Source organism: Amphiura filiformis, chromosome 5 (genome assembly GCF_039555335.1).
Source record: "Amphiura filiformis chromosome 5, Afil_fr2py, whole genome shotgun sequence".
Classification (NCBI taxonomy): Eukaryota; Metazoa; Echinodermata; class Ophiuroidea; order Amphilepidida; family Amphiuridae; genus Amphiura; species Amphiura filiformis.
The window spans coordinates 78517759-78537895 of NC_092632.1; the positions used below are offsets into that span (position 1 = coordinate 78517759).

At 37.6% G+C, this 20137-nt stretch overlaps 1 protein-coding gene across 1 annotated transcript in view; it reads left to right on the plus strand.

Annotated features, from left to right (window-relative positions):
* Positions 1-12460: 12460 nt before the first annotated feature.
* Positions 12461-20137, plus strand: part of LOC140153775 (RNA helicase aquarius-like) — a 78456-nt gene continuing 70779 nt past the window's right edge. The window contains exons 1-8 of the mRNA XM_072176629.1: positions 12461-12561; positions 13735-13918; positions 15010-15050; positions 16465-16546; positions 16706-16780; positions 17450-17590; positions 18759-18827; positions 19691-19791. Coding sequence (XP_072032730.1) covers positions 13787-13918; positions 15010-15050; positions 16465-16546; positions 16706-16780; positions 17450-17590; positions 18759-18827; positions 19691-19791 — 641 coding nt within the window. The 5' untranslated portion in view covers positions 12461-12561; positions 13735-13786. The remainder of the gene's footprint in view (positions 12562-13734; positions 13919-15009; positions 15051-16464; positions 16547-16705; positions 16781-17449; positions 17591-18758; positions 18828-19690; positions 19792-20137) is intronic.

Genomic DNA, 20137 nt, shown 5'->3' on the forward strand with positions numbered 1-20137 from the left:
AATTTGACTCTATGACATCGTCATCATAAAATGGAATGATGGAATGGATGATAAATTAAAATGGTCTACTACAGTAGACTAACGGTTTCTATGCAGGCCAACGGGGAGGGGTCGGTGCCGTAAATAATTTGTTGAAAAATGTTTATAAAACGTTTCAAATATTGTATGTAGGGCCTATATGAGGGGGTGGGACAGCAGTGCTTCATTTTGTGCTTTTTGGGATGTGCGTTTGGGATAAAGAAATTATTGAAGCTCGTTTGTTTCAAATATAGGGCCTACCCCCAAAAATATACAAAATTTGACGAAAAATAGACCTATTCTAATTTTTTATTAGGCCCCTACTTCTGTTCAAAATTATGGTTAGGGACCGTTCACAAACACAGACACTTGTTAGGGGGGCCTGAAATTTTCCCGAGAAATTGCGTTTATAGACCTAGGCCTATGCTTTTCTATGGTTGACCCATAATTTTCATGTCAAAAAGGGGGGCTGAAATTTTGAGATCTGAAAAGGGGCAAAATTTTCGTGATGAATTTTTTTTTGCATCAGGCCCCCCCACAAGTGAACGGTCCCTTATTTCCCCAGCATACTTTCCTGCCGCTTGCCGCTGCGGCAAGCGGCAGGGCGTTTCAACCAATGACACGGCCTTGATTGTGTCCGTTTGTCTGCAATGCGCGTGCGCCACGCCGCTCAGCGGCAAGCGGCAGGGTAGTATGAAACCAGCTTTAGTCCAATTCTACAAAATTTTGCTGTAGGCCTAAACATGAGTGAGAATCAAATTTTTCCAGAAAATCACGTTTTTTGCTAGAAAATGAACCCCATTATACTTTTCTTTCCATTAAAGGAGGATTTCGTGATCCTAGCATCCTCTTTTTATGACATTTTTCAGTAGATATCCACGAAAAGAGCATATTTCCAAAATTTCAGTTGATTCCGATTTTGCGTTTGCGAGTTATGCATGATTATTATTAAACGAATTAATCTGCAAGAAATATTTGGTACATAAACATTATGTAGCCTGAGGTATCCAGTGGTGTAAAAATCTCAATTTTTTTTGGGAAAAGTGGGGGGATGAGGCTGTGGATCACGAAATGCCCCTTTAAGTGCCTCTGGTGGGGGGTTACACGTTAGCCTATAGTTACCTAGCTGGGGGGTTTACACCCCCCAGCTAGGTATTGTAATCGTTGGGTTCTTCCGCTGGAAACAAACCACTGTAATCTTCCCGTTTTCTTCCGCTGGCAACTAAGTGAAATTGCACATGTTTTTACCTAGCTGGGGGGTTTACACCCCCAGCTAGGTATTGTAATCGTTCGGGTTCTTCCGCCAGAAGTAATTCCAATGTTAGTACCGGTATATGAAACTATCAGATGTGTTTCCTTTGCAGTAGGAACTTTAATTCTTTCAGTGCCATTATCATGGCAGTTAATATCAAACTCTAACTAGCATTTGTTTACAGGCTCTATGTTTTGTTTAAGTAAATGATTGTTGAGGATTTTCTTGTCTTCTGATGTTAGGGTTTTTGTTTTATACTTATATCTTAGAGTATGTATCTTAGTTTGTGTGAGTAAAAACATCTTGCATTGAGTTTTATATTTGAATCCCAGTTCCTAATTTGTGTGGTTTAAAACATTAACAATTGGTGTTCTTGTATTTTACAGGAAATTAAACATGGTTTAAGATTATGCGCAACACAAAAATAGCTTGCAAATGGAATAGGCCTACATGAATGCGGGACATGAATTCATTTGTTTTCCCTACCTTTTTTTGTTGTTTATGAAGTTGGGGAAAATAGTATAAAAGCCTTTAAAAGTCTAGATTGGAAACTGTAAAAGAAGTGCAGGAACCTCCGAGTCCACTGGGTATTATACTGTGCGTGCGGCAGAACTAATGTGGTGCCACATTACATTTGATGTAGTATATATGTCATGGACTGTAACATTTGAGCTGTTTAAGGGGTCAATTGGTCAGGGTATACAAGTAATATTGTAAATCATTTCTATTGCACAACCTTATGCCCTACAACAAGTTAAAACTGCATTTCCAAAAGGTTTCAGTGTTAGATGAATTGGTCAGTGCATCGTGGTATGATAAATGTTTATAAATGTGTACAGTTAATGGTACCAGTACATTTTATTGTTATCATGGTTATCACCCATTTGCTGTTTTCTGTAATCATGGTGATCTTGAATGAGAAATACTAGCTAGTACTAACAAGGTAAGACTGATCATAGTTTAATTAATTTAATTCTATTTAGTGATAGTTACAAGGAATATTCATGGTGTTGTGGCGATATATTATTTTATAGCCCGTGCCTTCTATTTTGATTTATTTATTTATTCAAAACTATGGTGTCATTCACCTCGAGTGAGATCACTCTCTCGTATCATGTCGATTAGACTATCGTTAAACGTCACAATGGTCTTTTGTAAAGAGAGGTTTTGTGGACGATGCAAACGGATGTTTAATTGTAGTCTGTGGCATTCACTCAGATGGTTAACATCTCTCCATAAACTCTCCGTGTGCGTCAAGATTTGAACACAACTTCTTAGTTTAGAGCGAGTACAATTCTCGCTAATTATTACTTGATAATGGAGTTTGTTCTACTCCTAGTTCACGTGTTAGATTTAATATAAAGTTTCATATCGAATGAAGAAGATGTAGTAAGTAATAAATATAACTTAATTAACAGTAAATTGGGTTGTGGTTGTCTTCATGTTTGTGTGATAATACTCGTGCTTGGCTGATTCTAAAAGCCTCAATAAGTCCCTGGTTGAACCTCTGGTTCTATGAAGAACTTTATTTTAGCGCCCCTACTCAGGCCTATGATGAAGAGACGATGAACCGAATACCAATCTGAGGGACTAGTCGAGACAGAGTGAACCAAGACGCATCTACCAAGCCGTGTGATTATTCCCTGGTACCTACCTCGCCGGTTAAAATATTTAGCGAGTCCTATTCCCAAAGTTCTTTATTAGAAATGGTGGAGAAAGCCAAGGCGTTTTGATATTTTTATATCAATGTTATTTTAAAGATCACACTTACAAGAGACAATTTTACCCAATATATTAATACATCTTGTTCATCGCCGGCCGAAGACGTCAGCGGAGTTTCTGAGTGATGCTACGGGCTACCCTTACCATTTTTGTTTCAAATTTTATTTTGGTAAGTTAATATGATGGTGGTAAGTTTTGTTTTGGTGGCATCAACATATATTGTATGTTTTATCTATAGTCTAGGCACGTAGTAGGTAGGCCTATTTCATTTCAAAATTTGACGAGTTGAGTAATTTTGCGCTAAACATGGGCGTTGGCTGCCAATCGATACCAGCTGTGTATGTGACGGGTTTGCATTTATGTGTAATCAATGGAGTGTACAATTGTATTCATTGAATTGAAGCTTGCTTTCTTTGGTCAGTCCGTATAAGCTTGGCTTTGTATTGTGTTTGATTGTTCATTCAGCCGTCATAAACTGTGGCGTGGCATGTATTTAAAATTCGCGCACAGTATACTCATTCAATTGAATTGGCTTTCTTTGTCAGTCAACCGGGTTCATTGATGGTCATCATTTTTGTAGTATGTACTATGATTGCTAATATGAATTATTTGGTCAGTGAATTAATGGCATGTAAATAGATAGTGGAAACTTGTATATAGGTTATTTGAAAAACTTTGTTGATGTAAATTAAGAAGTTGACTTTGAAAATATTCTAAATAATTTTGCTTTATTAAAGCGAGTCAATTTATCAACTTATTTTGATGACAAATATTGTAATGGATTTAATTTTTGTAAACATCCATGGCTTCTGGTGATGATGAAATTAAATTACAAGAAACGTTTAATGATAGCTCTGAAGAAATTTCTAATACATCTGATAGTAGTTCTGATGATGAAATATTAGATTTTGATTTAAACATGGCTACTAAGTACGACATGTACGATTTAAAATCAAATATTCAGGAGATCCTGAAGATGATTTAGATTCTTTTATTACCAAATTTTCAAATTATGCTGCACTTCGAGATTATACTGCGCCAAAAGCAGCATTGGCTCTGACAATTAAAATTGAGGGCAATGCTAGCGTCTTTCTTGAGTCAATACCCGAAAGCGATAAGGATACGGTTGATAAGATTAAGGCTCTTCTTAAGGAGAATTTTGAGGGTGATTCGTGGCGTTGGGGAATTGAATCAAAATTGCTGTCGCGTAAACAACTCACCAATGAAACTTTGGACGTATACGCGTCAGATGTTATGCGCTGGTGCAGACAAGTTGGTAAAACAGATTCCGAGCAAATGTCAATTTTTGTCAGAGGTCTATTGCCTCCTTTGCGTGGATTTGTGTTTTCCAAAGAACCTAAGACATTCCGTAATGCCTTAGACGCGGCACGATTAGGTATCGCAGTGCAGCAAACCGCTGAAAGTGACACATCTAGTACTAAAACTGTAGAAAACTCTAGTAATTCAGTGGATGAAGTAAATGTAACATTGGATTCTGTAGCAAACATGGTTTCTAATATAAGTACTAGACTGGGGAAGTTAGAAAGTGACAAAGATAGTAAAAAGGTTTCCTTTGCAAACTCATATCAAGATCATGTGCCCATCAATAGGTCTGCCAAACGAAACATAACATGTTATAGATGTGGACGTATAGGCCATGGGTGGAGAAAATGTTATGCAAAACAGGGAAATGACGGTAAACCTTTAAACTAATGTACCCATCTGCGAGGGATCGTAAGAGAAACAAGCATGTTCAAAAACATGCAGGTGGGAGTGAGTATAGTCGTAAGAATGAACATGTATTTGCCAATTGTGACAAAAAGGGAGGACATAGCCCTTTACCACCTTATGGACAGAGTGATATGAACAAATCCGATTTATTTGTTGAAATTAATTTGTCTGATTCAAATACCATTTCGGCTTCCATAAATTGTAATCCAGTTGAATGTTTGGTTGACACAGGTGCTTCAATTAATTTAATAAACCATGATTGGTTGTATTCAAACCTGCATTCTGTTCATCATATGATACAAAAACCTCGTATTAAATCTGCTCGAGTAGCAAATGGTAGTGATTTAGAGGTAACAGGATTTATTGTTTTGGTCATATCTGTCAATGGTGTACTTTTTCCGGTGCCTTTGAATATTGCACGCAATCTTAGTTCTTGCATCATTTTAGGCAAGAAGTTTTTGAAGAAACATTGTGCCATTATTGATTGTGGTGATAGTAAGTTGAAGCTCAAAAGCGTAGTCAGATTAGAGTGCTAGAGAAACAAGAAATTCCTCCTCACACTCAGTCTGTAGTTTGTGCAAAGATAAACAATAGGCTACCAGTACAAACCATTGGTCTCTGTCAAGGTGGTAGGCGTGTTACTGCCCTGGGAATTTTAGTTGCCAATACGGTGTCAAGTGTAATTGATCAATGTGCTCATTTAGTTGTAATGAATACAACGGATGAACCAGTCATATTGTATCCTAGGACTAAATTAGGCACTTTTACACTGATTGAATCTGAGAAAATAGTTCCATTTCCTAACTTGAAGGAAGAATTTGTCAATGAAATTCACTCATCGCCAATTGATAGTAAGGATGAGGATCCTAGGCTTCAAGAAGTACTTTCTAAAGTCTCTGTAAACACTGATCATTTGTCATCTTCAGAAATGTCAGAAATTACTAATTTGTTCAATGAATACATTGATATATTTAAAGTGGAAGGAGGTCCGCATGGATATTATTCTGGTGTAAAACATGAAATAAAAACAAATGGACATGCACCAATTAGATCTCGACCATATAGATATACTCCACATATTCAAGCGGAAATCAAGAAACAAGTCAATGAAATGTTAGATCAAGGAATTATTAAAGAATCAACTAGTCCATGGTGTTTTCCTGTATGTATGGTACCCAAGGCTGGTTCTCCAGGTTCTTATAGATTTGCGATAAATTTCAAGAAATTGAATGATATTTGTCCACGTGACAATTTTCCTTTGCCAAACATTAACGACGCACTAGATAGCTTAGGCGCTGCCAAACCCAAATACTTCTCAACTTTAGACCTTGCTTCAGGTTATTGGCAAATAGGCTTAGAAGAGAGTTCAAAACCTCTCACCGCTTTTGTGACACAAGATGGTCTATTTGAATTCCAAAGAATGCCATTTGGCCTTCATAATGCTCCTGCGACATTTCAACGCGCAATGCAAGAAGTTTTGAGAGGTCTTAACTGACAGTTTGTTCTATGTTATCTGGATGACGTCATCATTTTCAGTAATTCATTTTCTGAGCATTTATGTCATCTAAAACAAGTGTTTGACCGTTTTCGTCAAGCTGGTCTAAAACTACAGCCAAAGAAATGTTCATTTGGTCAGAAAGAAGTGAAATACTTAGGTCATATAGTGAGTGAAAATGGTGTTGCGACAGATCCTGACAAAGTCAAAATTGTAAAGGAGTAGCCCCCACCTACCAAGGTCTCTGAGGTCAGGTCATTTTTGGGTTTTGTAGGGTACTACAGAAAATACATCAAAGATTTTTGTAAGATTGCAGAACCTCTCACCAATTTAACGAGAAAAGAAGTGCACTTCGTTTGGGATGAGAAGTGCAAAACTGCTTTTGAAACACTCAAACAAAAGTTGCAAGAACCACCAATTTTGGCCTATCCTAGATTTGATGGCACGGAATTCATTTTGCAAACCGATGCCAGTGGCGTAGGGTTAGGATTCATTTTGGCTCAAAATCAAGATGGAAAAGAACGAGTCATATCTTATGGTGGTAGAGCTTTGCACAAAGGTGAGAAGAATTACACGACCACAGAATTAGAGGCCTTGGCAGTTGTTGAAAGGAAAAAAAAATATGCCCCATATCTACAACATGGTGTAAAATTTACAGTAGTCACAGATCATTGTGCACTGAAATGGCTTTTCAGCAAGAAACAAACAATTGGTCATTTAGCTAGGTGGGCAATTAAACTTCAAGCATATACATTTGATGTAGTACATGTCAGGGGACGCAATAATGGTAACGCTGATGCACTTAGTAGGTTAAACTATGACTCTCTAAACACTTGTGTCGATTGTAACCATTGTAAGTCTGATTCACAAAATTCTGAAGAATTAAACAATGTATGGATAGGTTCAGACTTAGACAAGATTTCGGAGGACGTTTTGTCTGAGCTGCCTGATGACAATGTAGATAGTGATGTTAGAAGTGACACAAAACCTGAAGTGAATGGTGTCAACAATATACGTTATCAATATGGTAAACGTGTAGGGAATGACACAAAGGTGGAAACCAAAGATGTACCGACTCTTCCAGCTGAAATCAATTTACAAGGGTTTAAAGAAGCATTACTGACCGATACTTTTGCTAGTTCTATGTTGAATTTTCTAGAGCACGACAAATTGCCAGATGATGCTCTGAAAGCTAGAAATCTGTTGTTACAGGCTGATCAATATTATGTGCATGAAGGATTATTATATCACATTTGGCATACTCCAGCAAAGAGGCACATGCCAGAAAGGAATACTTATCAGTTGTATGTTCCAATCACTTTTGTTGATACAGTTCTGAACAACTGTCATGATCACGTGTTAGCTGCACATTTTGGATTTCAAAGAACTTACAGCAAAATTCGTCAGCGGTACTTCTGGAAAGGGATGTATCGTGATGTAGATAACTGGGTTAGATCTTGCATATCCTGTTCTCAACGCAAAACGCATAGGCACAAAGTTATCGCCCCAATGCAAATCATGAAAGTACCAGGTGCTTTCCAGTGCGTTAGTGTTGATATTTTAGGACCTTTACCAATTACAACCTCTGGCAACCGTTATGTTCTTTGCTTTACGGATCACTGCACCAGGTGGCCCATTTTGGTACCTTTGAAAGTAACAAATGCTTCAACAATCGCAAGAGCATTTTTCGATAATGTCATATGTGTCCACGGTTGTCCAGAAACGTTATTAAGCGATAGAGGAACAAATTTTCTAAGCAAGATCGTTTTGGAAGTGTGTCGAATCATGCGAACACAGAAATTGAATACCTCAAGTTATCACCCACAATGCAACGCGATACAAGAGCGGTACAATGCTGTAATTTTAGACACCATTTCACACTATGTAAATGAATTCCATACTGATTGGGATCAATATATCACAGCCATACAGTTTGCATACCGTACAACTCCTGCGGAAAACTCCGTTGGATTCAGTCCGTTCTTTCTCTTGTATGGTAGAGAAGCGAGACTTCCTTTAGATGTAACGCTCACGTCAGACTGCAATTATGCAGAACAGAATCTCAGAGAGCACATTCATCATCTAATCTCTCAATTAGAAATTGTAAGGAAGATCTCACAACGTCACGCAGAGCAAAATCAAAACAAGATGAAAGAACGTTTCGATGAGAGTGCAACGGAAGTTCCTTATCAAGTTGGAGACTCGGTATGGATATATATTCCTGCATTGCAGCAAGGACTTTCACGCAGTAAACTTCAGAAATTCTGGTCGGGTCCATACCTGCTTGTTGAACAAACAGGTCCAGTCAATTTCCGTGTACGTAATCTAGAAAACAACAAATTGATTACTACACCAATTCACGTCAATCGTATGAAATTTGCATATGATAGGTATGTCCGACCAAGCAATGATACTGAACCAACCGATTTAGAACAAAGAGATCCAATTCCAGGACTTGTTCTAGACGATTGTCCTGAGGACTCTTTTCTTCCTCTTTTGGCCACACAAGAATCTGAGAAAATAAAGGTTCCAATTATCCTAGGTCTGCCACCAGTTCAGGATAAAACTCCTGAATATGTGATTGAGCATATTATCAGAGGACGCTATAGAAATGGGCGTCTAGAATATCTCATAAAGTGGCGGGATTTTCCAAAATCAAGAAACACTTGGGAACCAGAGACAAACTTGAACGCAGCTGCTCTTGAGTCTCTGAAGACCAATCCTGTCAAAATTACTGGTAAACTGTAAAGGCCAGACTATGGAATCAGTATCATTGTTAGATCAGTTGTAAGCAACTCGATCAAAAGGCTGTAAAAAAAAAAAAAAAAAAGATGTCTTGACAAATGTGAAATTAGGCATAATATTATAATTATTATGTGATTTGTAATTATCAAAGAATACTTCTAAAGATTTGTGTGCATTTACAAATTTATAAATGACTAATATAAAAGTCAAGGACGTCAAAATGAAAACAAATATATTTGGCATTTGATAAATGTAGAAAGTTATATGTTGAATTGATTTTGAATTGTAATTTGAAAGTTTGTCACAATTGTACTATTTGTAATTGTGTGGAATTGGATTATCACAAAATAATGTATTTTGATTTATAATGACAATGAACCCGAATGTATATTTGGTTGGCGCGTATGTTGTGGATTTGTACAATATAGGAACAAATTGTTTGTAGGTAATTAAGTAATGAAACATTTAAGAAATTAAGAAATGTAGAATTGTAATGTTGATGCCACCATCATTTTATTTTGATTCAATTAAAGTAAGGTATATTATTGTATTTCGCGAAATGTACTACAGCGTGTTACAATGTATTGCGATATTGAAGGAAATCAGTTAGAGAAAATCCTCAAAAGAAACATTCCCATCTCGATGTAATCATTTTGGAACCCCGGAGAAGAGTTTTGCCTAAGTACGTGAAAGGGTATGTAAGGGATGTTTGTGTAATGTAAATAAAATTTAGTCATTGATTTTTCCGTGAAACCGAAATTACCTGAAAATTAGGCCTTTAACAATTGTAAATTTTCGGGTCAATTCGGTATCAGGAGTTCCACAGATGCTGATACGACGATGCATTGATGAATTACATTTCGTAACAAGGAATCATCACACAACGAGGATACACTGACGAGGGATAAGAGGATTTATATCGCATGGATTTACCTTCATAAAATTTTGTTTAATAATCAATGAATTATAAAAATGTCCTGAATTGTTATCAGAGACAGTCAAATAATGATTGTATAAACATAAATGAAATTTGCAATTCAATTATGAACTGGAAAGTAGAACAAATTTGGTGTTCAATAAATTTACTTTTGTCAGGCGCCAAAACTTTTAGGGAGGGCGTATGTTGTGGCGATATATTATTTTATAGCCCGTGCCTTCTATTTTGATTTATTTATTTATTCAAAACTATGGTGTCATTCACCTCGAGTGAGATCACTCTCTCGTATCATGTCGATTAGACTATCGTTAAACGTCACAATGGTCTTTTGTAAAGAGAGGTTTTGTGGACGATGCAAACGGATGTTTAATTGTAGTCTGTGGCATTCACTCAGATGGTTAACATCTCTCCATAAACTCTCCGTGTGCGTCAAGATTTGAACACAACTTCTTAGTTTAGAGCGAGTACAATTCTCGCTAATTATTACTTGATAATGGAGTTTGTTCTACTCCTAGTTCACGTGTTAGATTTAATATAAAGTTTCATATCGAATGAAGAAGATGTAGTAAGTAATAAATATAACTTAATTAACAGTAAATTGGGTTGTGGTTGTCTTCATGTTTGTGTGATAATACTCGTGCTTGGCTGATTCTAAAAGCCTCAATAAGTCCCTGGTTGAACCTCTGGTTCTATGAAGAACTTTATTTTAGCGCCCCTACTCAGGCCTATGATGAAGAGACGATGAACCGAATACCAATCTGAGGGACTAGTCGAGACGAGTGAACCAAGACGCATCTACCAAGCCGTGTGATTATTCCCTGGTACCTACCTCGCCGGTTAAAATATTTAGCGAGTCCTATTCCCAAAGTTCTTTATTAGAATGGGTATTGGAATAATTCTGGTAGACCCTGCGCACAAGTATAACCCTAACCCTATAAGCAACCCCAATTATAACCCTAACCCTAATCCTCACCGTTTATAAACATAACCCTAATCCTAACCCTAATTTAAATTTAAATTATAAGGGGGTTGTCATTTTCTTTGGAAGGGGGGTCATGAATATACTGGGGAGTGGGGGTCATAGAATTTTTAAACCAATTATAGGGGGTTATAATTTTTCAACACCCAAAATAGGGGGTATAGAATTATTATTGGCTGGTGACTCAAACTTTTCGCGCGCTGTGCATGTATTCTTGCACACAATCTTTCATTATATAATGCAAATATTTTGCGCATATAGCGCGCCTTCTTTACACACACAATTAAATTTTAACGCACTCCACACAATATCTTTGCTCTAAAGTTTTGATGCGCTCCTCGCCTTTGTTCCGGCAATGGATTATTTGTCTTGAGTCTGTGCAGGTGGAAGTGGGTGGGGGGGTCATAAAATTTTCGACCCAAGATAGGGGGTCTAAAAACATTGTGCCCGCGATAGGAGGGTCATAAAATGTTTTACTCCGGTCACCGCCCCCCCCCCCCCCGACGAAGAAAATGACATCCCCTAACCAAACCCTAACCCTAAAACACAGGGTGCACAGGGTAAACCAGAATTATACCTGGGTAATAATAATAATTCCTATTCATGTTTTAGTCCAAGACACAATGTTTATCATCACCGTTCAACATCTTTATTAACCACTCCCGTTTACTAACTGCTCCTGTTTACTCTACTAGCTCCCGCTAGTTTTGAATAAAATAAACACACTATCTGTGGTCATCTTGTGACTCCCTACATTTTGGTCATCAAAAGTATTATGCCCCCCCCGTATTTTTCTTTCCGAAAATTTATGACCCCTGTATATTTGGGATCCTCCTTCCAAAGAAAATGATAGCCCCCTAAGGGGTATTTATGGGGCTCAAACTCAGTGACAACAAACCTCACAACCAGGGGAACATTTTGCAGGGGTCATGTCAAATCTTAGAATTGCTGCATTTTCTGGCAATATGTAGTGGGGTACGGAGCTCAAATTCAGTGACAATAAACTTGATGAGATGAGTAACATTTTGGTATATTTTGGTATGGATCAGGTCAAAGGTCAGCTGGGGTCAAATCTTCGAATTTCAATATCTGGACATCTGTAAGGGGTAGGCCTACGGGGCTCAATCTCGGTGACAACCTCATGACCTGGGGAACATATTGGAACATTTTGCACGGGTCAGCTCAAAAGACATCATTCTGGGGCCAAATCTTAGAATTGCGTTATCTGGACATCTGTAAGAGGTACAGGGCTCAAACTCGGTGACAACTCATGACCAGGGGGGAATTATGGAACATCGTGCAGGGGTCTGGTCAAAGGTCATCTGGGTCAAATCTTAGAATTGCATTTTCTGGACATCTGTGAGGAGTACAGGACTCAAAACTCGGTGACAACAAACCTCATGACAGGGGGACATTTTTGGAACATTTTGCAGGGGTCAGATACCTCCACAACACCAACATGCCCCAGCTAGGTTTGTGGTCTATGACCACCATTTGCCTCTAGTTATAACTCATCCCAAATTTGGTAGCTTTTGGTGTAGTACATGCAACAGGTATTTTAATTGATTGAAACGGTTGGACTGGCAACTCCAAAACGTTGCATTTACGATTAAAAAGCGCCCGTCACCCATGCTGACCAAACTGATTCAAAAGGGTGAATTTTACACAAAATTAGTGCCTTCGTAAGTATATCTTTTGTTTTTAATCACTGTCTATATATGCAGCTCTCTTTAATAAGTCAATACATGTTCGAGAAGCGTATTGTAATAAGGGGAAGAGTCAGGAGAGGTAAGCTTAACTTTACGACATAGTACTCACATAGACAACAATTATACAGCCAACATGATGAATTCGACAACCTTGCAATGCGTGGTGAAGCAACGGTTGTAATTTCGTTCTGGTGCACCAGAACGAAATTCAAATTTCGCGATATCTTTGCGAAACGAATTAATCTGCAAGAAATATTTTGTACATAAACATTATGTAGCCAGAGTATTCCAGTGATATAAAAATCTCAACTTTTTTTGAGAAAAGTGGGGGATAAGGGGATGGATGAGGCTGTGGATCACGAAATGCCCTTTTAAGCAACTAAAATCTCTTCAGCATATATAAAGTATTAGTCCCAGGTATTTAGTCCAGGTGAAAAAGTAATTAACAGTTTCTCCTGTCCTTGACTGAATTGAACTTGACTTGATTGAATAAGTCATTGCACTTAGAACGGGTGGACGGGTCGCTGGCTAACACCTTGGTCAAAAAGTTGTTTACAGTATTCGCTATACATGTAGTATAAAAAAGAAATAAATGGATGCACAAACTAATTAATTTACTAACTATCAGAAGACTAGATTATTTGTACAATATCCATAAAGCTGCATATTGATACACAAATTGACTCGCATCTAGGTCTGTAAACACTGTTCCCGCAAATTTCTACTCGTGGGTGATCATGATAAACACATTTGGTCTGAATGGCCGCCGGGCTACAGAACCACTGTTACGTGTGAACATTCATCATATACGGTTCATCAGTTCATCAGCACTCCATAGGCCACTTTTTAATTAAAAAGTTAGTGTCAGTACCACCACTTTAATCTTAACATTGCAAGATTAATCAGAGTAAAGGTGTTTTGGATAGGATTTAGGGTATGATTAAATCATGCAATTAAAAGAAGTATTGGTTTTTAGCAACAAACTACATCGCACACATCCACTAGTATTGTACAGTTAAAAGAATTTTGGTCAAAATTTTATTCATATTTTATTCATGGAATATAATGTTCATGCTCAATAGGGTGCACGTAATGGTATAAAACAATTATCAGTTTCCTTTGTTTTCCTGTTTTTTGTTTTTCTAGTAAACAGCTGTAAACCAATGATTCTCCTTCAGTGACCATACTGTACAGAGCAATGAGTACCAAGAAGAAAGGGATGGGGCAAGCCCCAACTGTGGAGCAGATAAATGCAGATATCTTGACGCAACTTGCGAGTAGATATTGGGCACCGCATAGTCATATACCAAGGCTACCATTTGAGCCTAAGGTAAGGCTATAAAAATAAGCACACTAACCTTACATACTATGTATACCGTATCAATCAAAGCAATGCTGTACCATTCAATACAGGTCTGTTCAGATTTTATAGCTCTTATTGTATTTCCTCGAATAGTCCCCGGGTGTTACATTTTCCAAAAGGGGACATTTATTAGAGGTCATTTTTAGAACGATAATTCCCCTTTAAAATCATTAGGTAAGCTTAAAACTCATGGTGAAATGATGAACTATGAACTTAGGAACGATGACTTCTGGTTTACTTCTGGAGTTGCAACCAGATTTGTGCAAATTACCGACACCATTCGCGACCATGTGCGCACCTTGGTAAGCTTACTACACAAGATAGCATGTAAATATCAGCATTTTTGAAACATCTTGGTTGAAAAAAGTGGTGGGGTGTTTAATTGAAGGGGGTGACTATTCGAGGAAATATGGTATATAAATAGGCATTGCAAAAATACACATTATCCTTGCTCCACTGACCCATGTGCTGTCCCTTTCATATTTTGTCACTTTCATATTTTGTCACTTTCATATTTTGTCACTTTCATATTATTTTGATTAACCCTGATCGAGGAACAAAAGATAATAAAGACATCAATTAAATAGGATGGCAGCATTTTAGCTCAAGTGACAGTCTTTCTTCATGTGGTTACGGCATTTAAAATCGATGTTTGCATTTCTACTTGTAGTACTGCAATTGTGTGATGTGCACACATTCCAAGTTTTTGACTGAGAATATTTGTATGACATGACAGAAAAGAGGGAAAAAAATGATGAAGACAAAGAAAACAGAAAAAGTAAGATGAGCACAAAAGAAGATAATGATGATAAAGAAGTCAAAATGAAAATATTTGTTTTCTTACTCCGGGGGCATACCAGGACTGGGAGAAGTGGGGCGAGTGACTCCTAATATCCCATAATATACTGATTTTGCATGTTTTTACATCAATACCAGGGGGCACACACATATATTCATATGTTGCATCATTTATTGGCATGTGTTATTGAGGTATTGGTCTATTGGTCTCATTTATTCTAGACATTATTAATTGCTTAATTTATATTCATTTTTCTTAGGTGATAGAAGATATATATCACAAAGAACTTCTAAAAAACAGGTGAGTGTCAGTATGTTGTAGTTATATAGTCAATTCATTATATTGGATGTAGATTATATCAGCATTTTTATCTTCAAGTGGAATACACATAATTTGATCATGCTTTGTAGATCCTGTAAACTGACACAAATCAGACATGAAAATAATATGCAGGCTTAGGTGCAATTCTAATCAGTCTTTGGTAAAGTAAATATACCATACTTGGCAGTGGGGTTTGACCCCCACCCTTTTTATTTTACCCCCACCCTTTTTATTGAGGCACCCTTTATATTGAAAATTCCTGACCCCCACCACTTCTTACTGAGGCACCCTTTATACTGAAAATTCCTGACCCCCACCACTTTTTGCTTTTTCCCCAATACATTGATGAAGTCACAGGCAATTTGGTTTGAAGTAAATCAAGTACGGTACGCCAAATTCTGCACCTATCATCACACGATAACCTATTAGATGTAAACATGCATCAAAATAATGGAATTTTATCTTGCGATATGGTTTGCTGGCAGTGGTTTGGCACTTATTCTTGTGGTTTGGCACTTATTCTTGGAAACTAGGATGATTTTATCATTCAATGATATATTGTATAAAGCTGGCACTCCCACCCTTTTTATTTTACTCCCACCCTTTATATCAATCCACCCTTTTTACCAACAAAGTTTAAACCCCCACCCTTTTAAGGATTTTCCAAATTTCCAAGTGGCACCCTTTAAAAAGGGTGCCCTGCCAACAGTGTATACTGAAAAGGAAACATGAGGACTTTAAAAATATCTAGGATCTTAAAGATGTCCCAAGATTAAAAGAGTCACAAATCGGACATGGGTTCGCAACATCATGTCAACATCAGGATTTGAATGTCATGACATGGCTACAGCAGATAAAGATATCAACAATAGCACTAACACAAAATGTGTGGCAATCATGGAACATTACCATCACGTACACTCCGTACATACAGCGTAAGAGGCAGGTTACGTGATACTGTTATCCAAGAGCACAATTGATCAGTTCTGCATATGTTTCAGCTGTGCTGTATTGTGTGTGTTGCTGCCCACGTAGCTGCACACGTACAGATTTCCACAATGAACACAAGTTAGTTGCAAAACCTAAAGTTGCAAGTGCTCTAACTTTTCAAAAGTTGACTGCATTGACTGTGTTACAAAATTGCTCTTCATTTTCTTGTTTAGAGCATTTTAATGTTTCCTTAACCCCATGAGAACTACCTGCCGATTGGCCAAAATAAGTTTTTATTATCAATAGACATGTATATGGACCAATCGGCAACATTGTTAGAATAATTTCACCACACAAAAACATCTTGTAATCGACCAATCAGAGGCAATGTTAGATCGGCAGGTAGTGCTCAAGGGGTTAAGACCAAACTAATGTTTGTGATGAATCTTTTTTTATCGCACAGCTTTTCCATCAGACGTGTGATGCTTCTGGAGTTTAGTCAGTACTTGGAAAACTACCTATGGCCAAATTATAATCCTGACAAGGTAAAGTACACTGTACACAAGTTAGTATCATGTGATATTGAAGTAATGATATATACTCAAAAACATTGTAAAAAAAATTGTATCAAAATAATATTTTGAATGATAGGGGAAATAAATAAATAACACTCTTAACTGCATTTTTTACCTCTTTCTTTTCAGGCAAGCAAAACTCATGTACTGTCTATGGTAGTAATGATCAATGAGAAATTCAGAGAAAGTGTGCCACCATGGGAGGTAAGCCTGTCATAATTTTGTTCCTTTAACCCCAGACAGAGACAAACAACACTAGGAACACAAAATTTTGACAACACTTATTGACCATCAGGATAGACAATAATTTTATTTTCATATAATCTGCAATTAAAGATTGTAGCCATTATAAATTTTTCGTCTACCCGATTGCTGGTCAACAAATGGAATGACAAAATCCGCAATCTCATTGACCTAATGCAGCAGAAAGGACAGCTCTCATTGGCCAAAAAACAATGCCAATCTTGCTGCCTTGGAAACTCCCGGGAAATTATGATCTGACAAGGCACGACCCGGAAGTGTCTCTGCTTGGGGTCAAAAGTGTTGTCTAACTGTTTCACATTAGAAAACTTTATTTTCACATGGGTTGAATTAATGTGCAGTGATGTTGCGTCTGACGTCAGGGCAGAGGCGCGGCGTGATTGGTTGCTCGTTGACCTGCGCAGTACGGCATATTCGGTCTGATTAAAAAGGTGTCAGACGTTGCAACATAACGAGTTTATTTCTGCCGGCAACTTTAGGGGCTCTTAATTTGCTATACAGGAGTAGCTTACCAAGTGGACTGTTATATTGCCAAATATTTTTCTATTTGTGTACTTATATCACATAATCATCATCTGGTCATATTGCACATATTTTTCACTCTTGATTCAGGCATGTAAAGCTCATCCTCAACACTTCCCAGGGTTCTTCAGACAGATTATGAACCTTTGTGTGGAAGGGGAAAAGAGTGGCATTTCTCACAAAGAAGAATCATTGCTGCTGGTGTTCCTTATTCATTGCTTCAACAGTCTGGTGAGTACCAAACAAATCCATAGAGGTTAGACTCTCCCACATGGTTGTGAGTTGCTCATGGAGAAAGGAACTGGCAACACCTACTGGTGTAAGGCGTCCTTATGGCCACTCTCTCACATTTTTCTGCCAACTGATGGAATCACATATTTCTCACTATTTTGGTCAATTGACCAAATCTCACCATCACTGTTATCAATCAACCTTATCCATCCAAGTGGGTAAAGCTGTATAATGAATCTCTGAATGATTTTGTTGTGCTCCTGGCAAGCTTTGATTGTGAGTGTGCACTATGTTTGTACATGTTACATTTGATTAGGTGCACTAAATAAATGCTACATCCATAAACCTTGTTTGTCTCTTGTTTAGTTTTGTACTGTATTGGTTCCTATGCTTGACAACCCAATGTGGATGATTTCCCATAGTGTAATGCTGGTTTCATACTTTCTGCTGCTTGCCGCTGAGGGCGTGATGCCTCATCGTGCCGCTTGCATTTTTTTAAAGCGGCAGGTAATCTCCAAGCAGTACATTATCGAGTGGCATCGGCATGAATCTGATAAGTCAATGTTACTGCTCTGATCTCATTGGCCAAAAATTGTGTCCTGTTTTCGTACGTCAGAGGGACACCGCTCCCGAGTTGACTTGGATTCAACTCATAGCAATTTGCCGTATTGGGCAAAGCAGCGGAAGTGATCGATATATTGAGGTGCTGCTGGTCACCGCTAGCGTTTCTGGTGTACCTGAGCAGGGAAACAAAATGGTTGTCAGAGAGGCAAAATGGTAAGCAGCAGGAAAATATGAAACCAGCATAAGGCATAGGGCCCATAAAGAGTGTGGGATCTCTTATTCTAACTTCTTTTATACTACTCTATCATGTTAAGAGGGAGAATGTGGGGAAAATGTTTCCCAATGTCAATTACAACAGACCAATTTTTGTGAGTAGTAATAGATGAGGGATGGTTGACCAGTAACCAGTTTCAATAGAAACATAGTTGCCCTTTTCCACTGATTTCAACTATGTACAGTGATAGTATGTATACAGAAATGTTGCTCTGAAAGAGAGTTTAACTAGAAGATTGTTTTAAATAATTATAAGATACATGATCAGCTCCATAAGTGAAAATATTTTATATGAATAAATCCTAAACATGAGCAACTTTTGTTTTTCTAGGAGGTTGACATCATCAGAGAGCAAGTGCAAAGACTGGTGTCACTACCTATGTGGATATGTCTCCTGCCTGTAAGTAGATGTCTTAAACTAAACCACCTTAAAAATATACCGTAAAGATTCGCCTAATGGCGCTCTGGGCTCCCTTGACATAAGTGGAATTTTAGACACAACCTAAAAGTGCCCTCCCATAAAATTCCCACCAGCAAATAAGAACACAGAACCTTTATACTCTTTTTTTCCATCAAATTGAAGTATCAAGACAACATCTCAAGTGTCTGTTGAAAAGAATTAATTAAAGCTGCAAACAATTTCGTAAATTATATCATCTTCTGATTACCTGTTACCTGCATAAAACATTGCAACCTTACAAGGGTTCTACAGAATCAATATTTCTGTTTTACTTTTTTATTTTAGGAAATTCATGATTTCTGATGTGCACAGTTTAAAAATGTGTGTACATTGTACAAGTGTTGAGACAAAATAAAAGTAGACGGTGACCCTATGCAATAAACCATTCAGAACCATATAACAATTGAAATGGCAGTCATGTTGCAGGACAGCTCTAAGATGACAGAGGGGCAGGTTTCTAGATCGATTCCAAAACCATTCATACCTGCTAACTATTTTATTGTATTATCATGGAAATTCAAAATGGAGGCCTCTTGAAAGACTTAATTTTATTTAAATGAAGATGACTCTGTCTGTCTTCATTTAAATAAAATTCTGTGTCACAAGTAAGGTCCTATTGCATAGCCTCTATGATAGTGCTTCAAAATTATAATAAAGTAGATGCCAAAACTTTTTTTAAAAATGTGCTGGATGAATGAAAGAACTATGTAAAAGGAGGCTTTATCAGCAAGGTTTATCATCACAGAAGTGCATTTAATGAAAATTTGAGAGATACTTTTCTGCACCTAATTATTTTGATTCAGGGTCGACTGGAGATGGAGCTGAAATCTTATCCTAAGTACAAGAAATTCTGGAATATCATCAAGAAAAATGACAAGAAAGCAGACACACAGACTAAACAAAAGTAAGTATGTCTTAAATTATATTCACAACCTCTGCGTATTACCGTATTGGTCCGAGTATAGTCCCACCCGTTTTTTAGGTGAACATTTTTCACAATGACGTTTTTCAAAGTTGAAAATCTTTTAAAAACCAGATTGTCTCAGCATCAGGGAAACTTGGGCATTCATGTGCAGCCAAGTCTGGACAATTATCCTATCAGTTCCACTTGAGCCATATCAAGTCCTCTTGAAAGTTTATGCTATTGATTTGGGTCATGGTATTGGAATGATGTAGGAGTTGTTGTGTTGTTATAGCAACAATCCCAGATTCTTGGCCATTCAGATGGCACTTTAGTGGGGTGCAGCCAA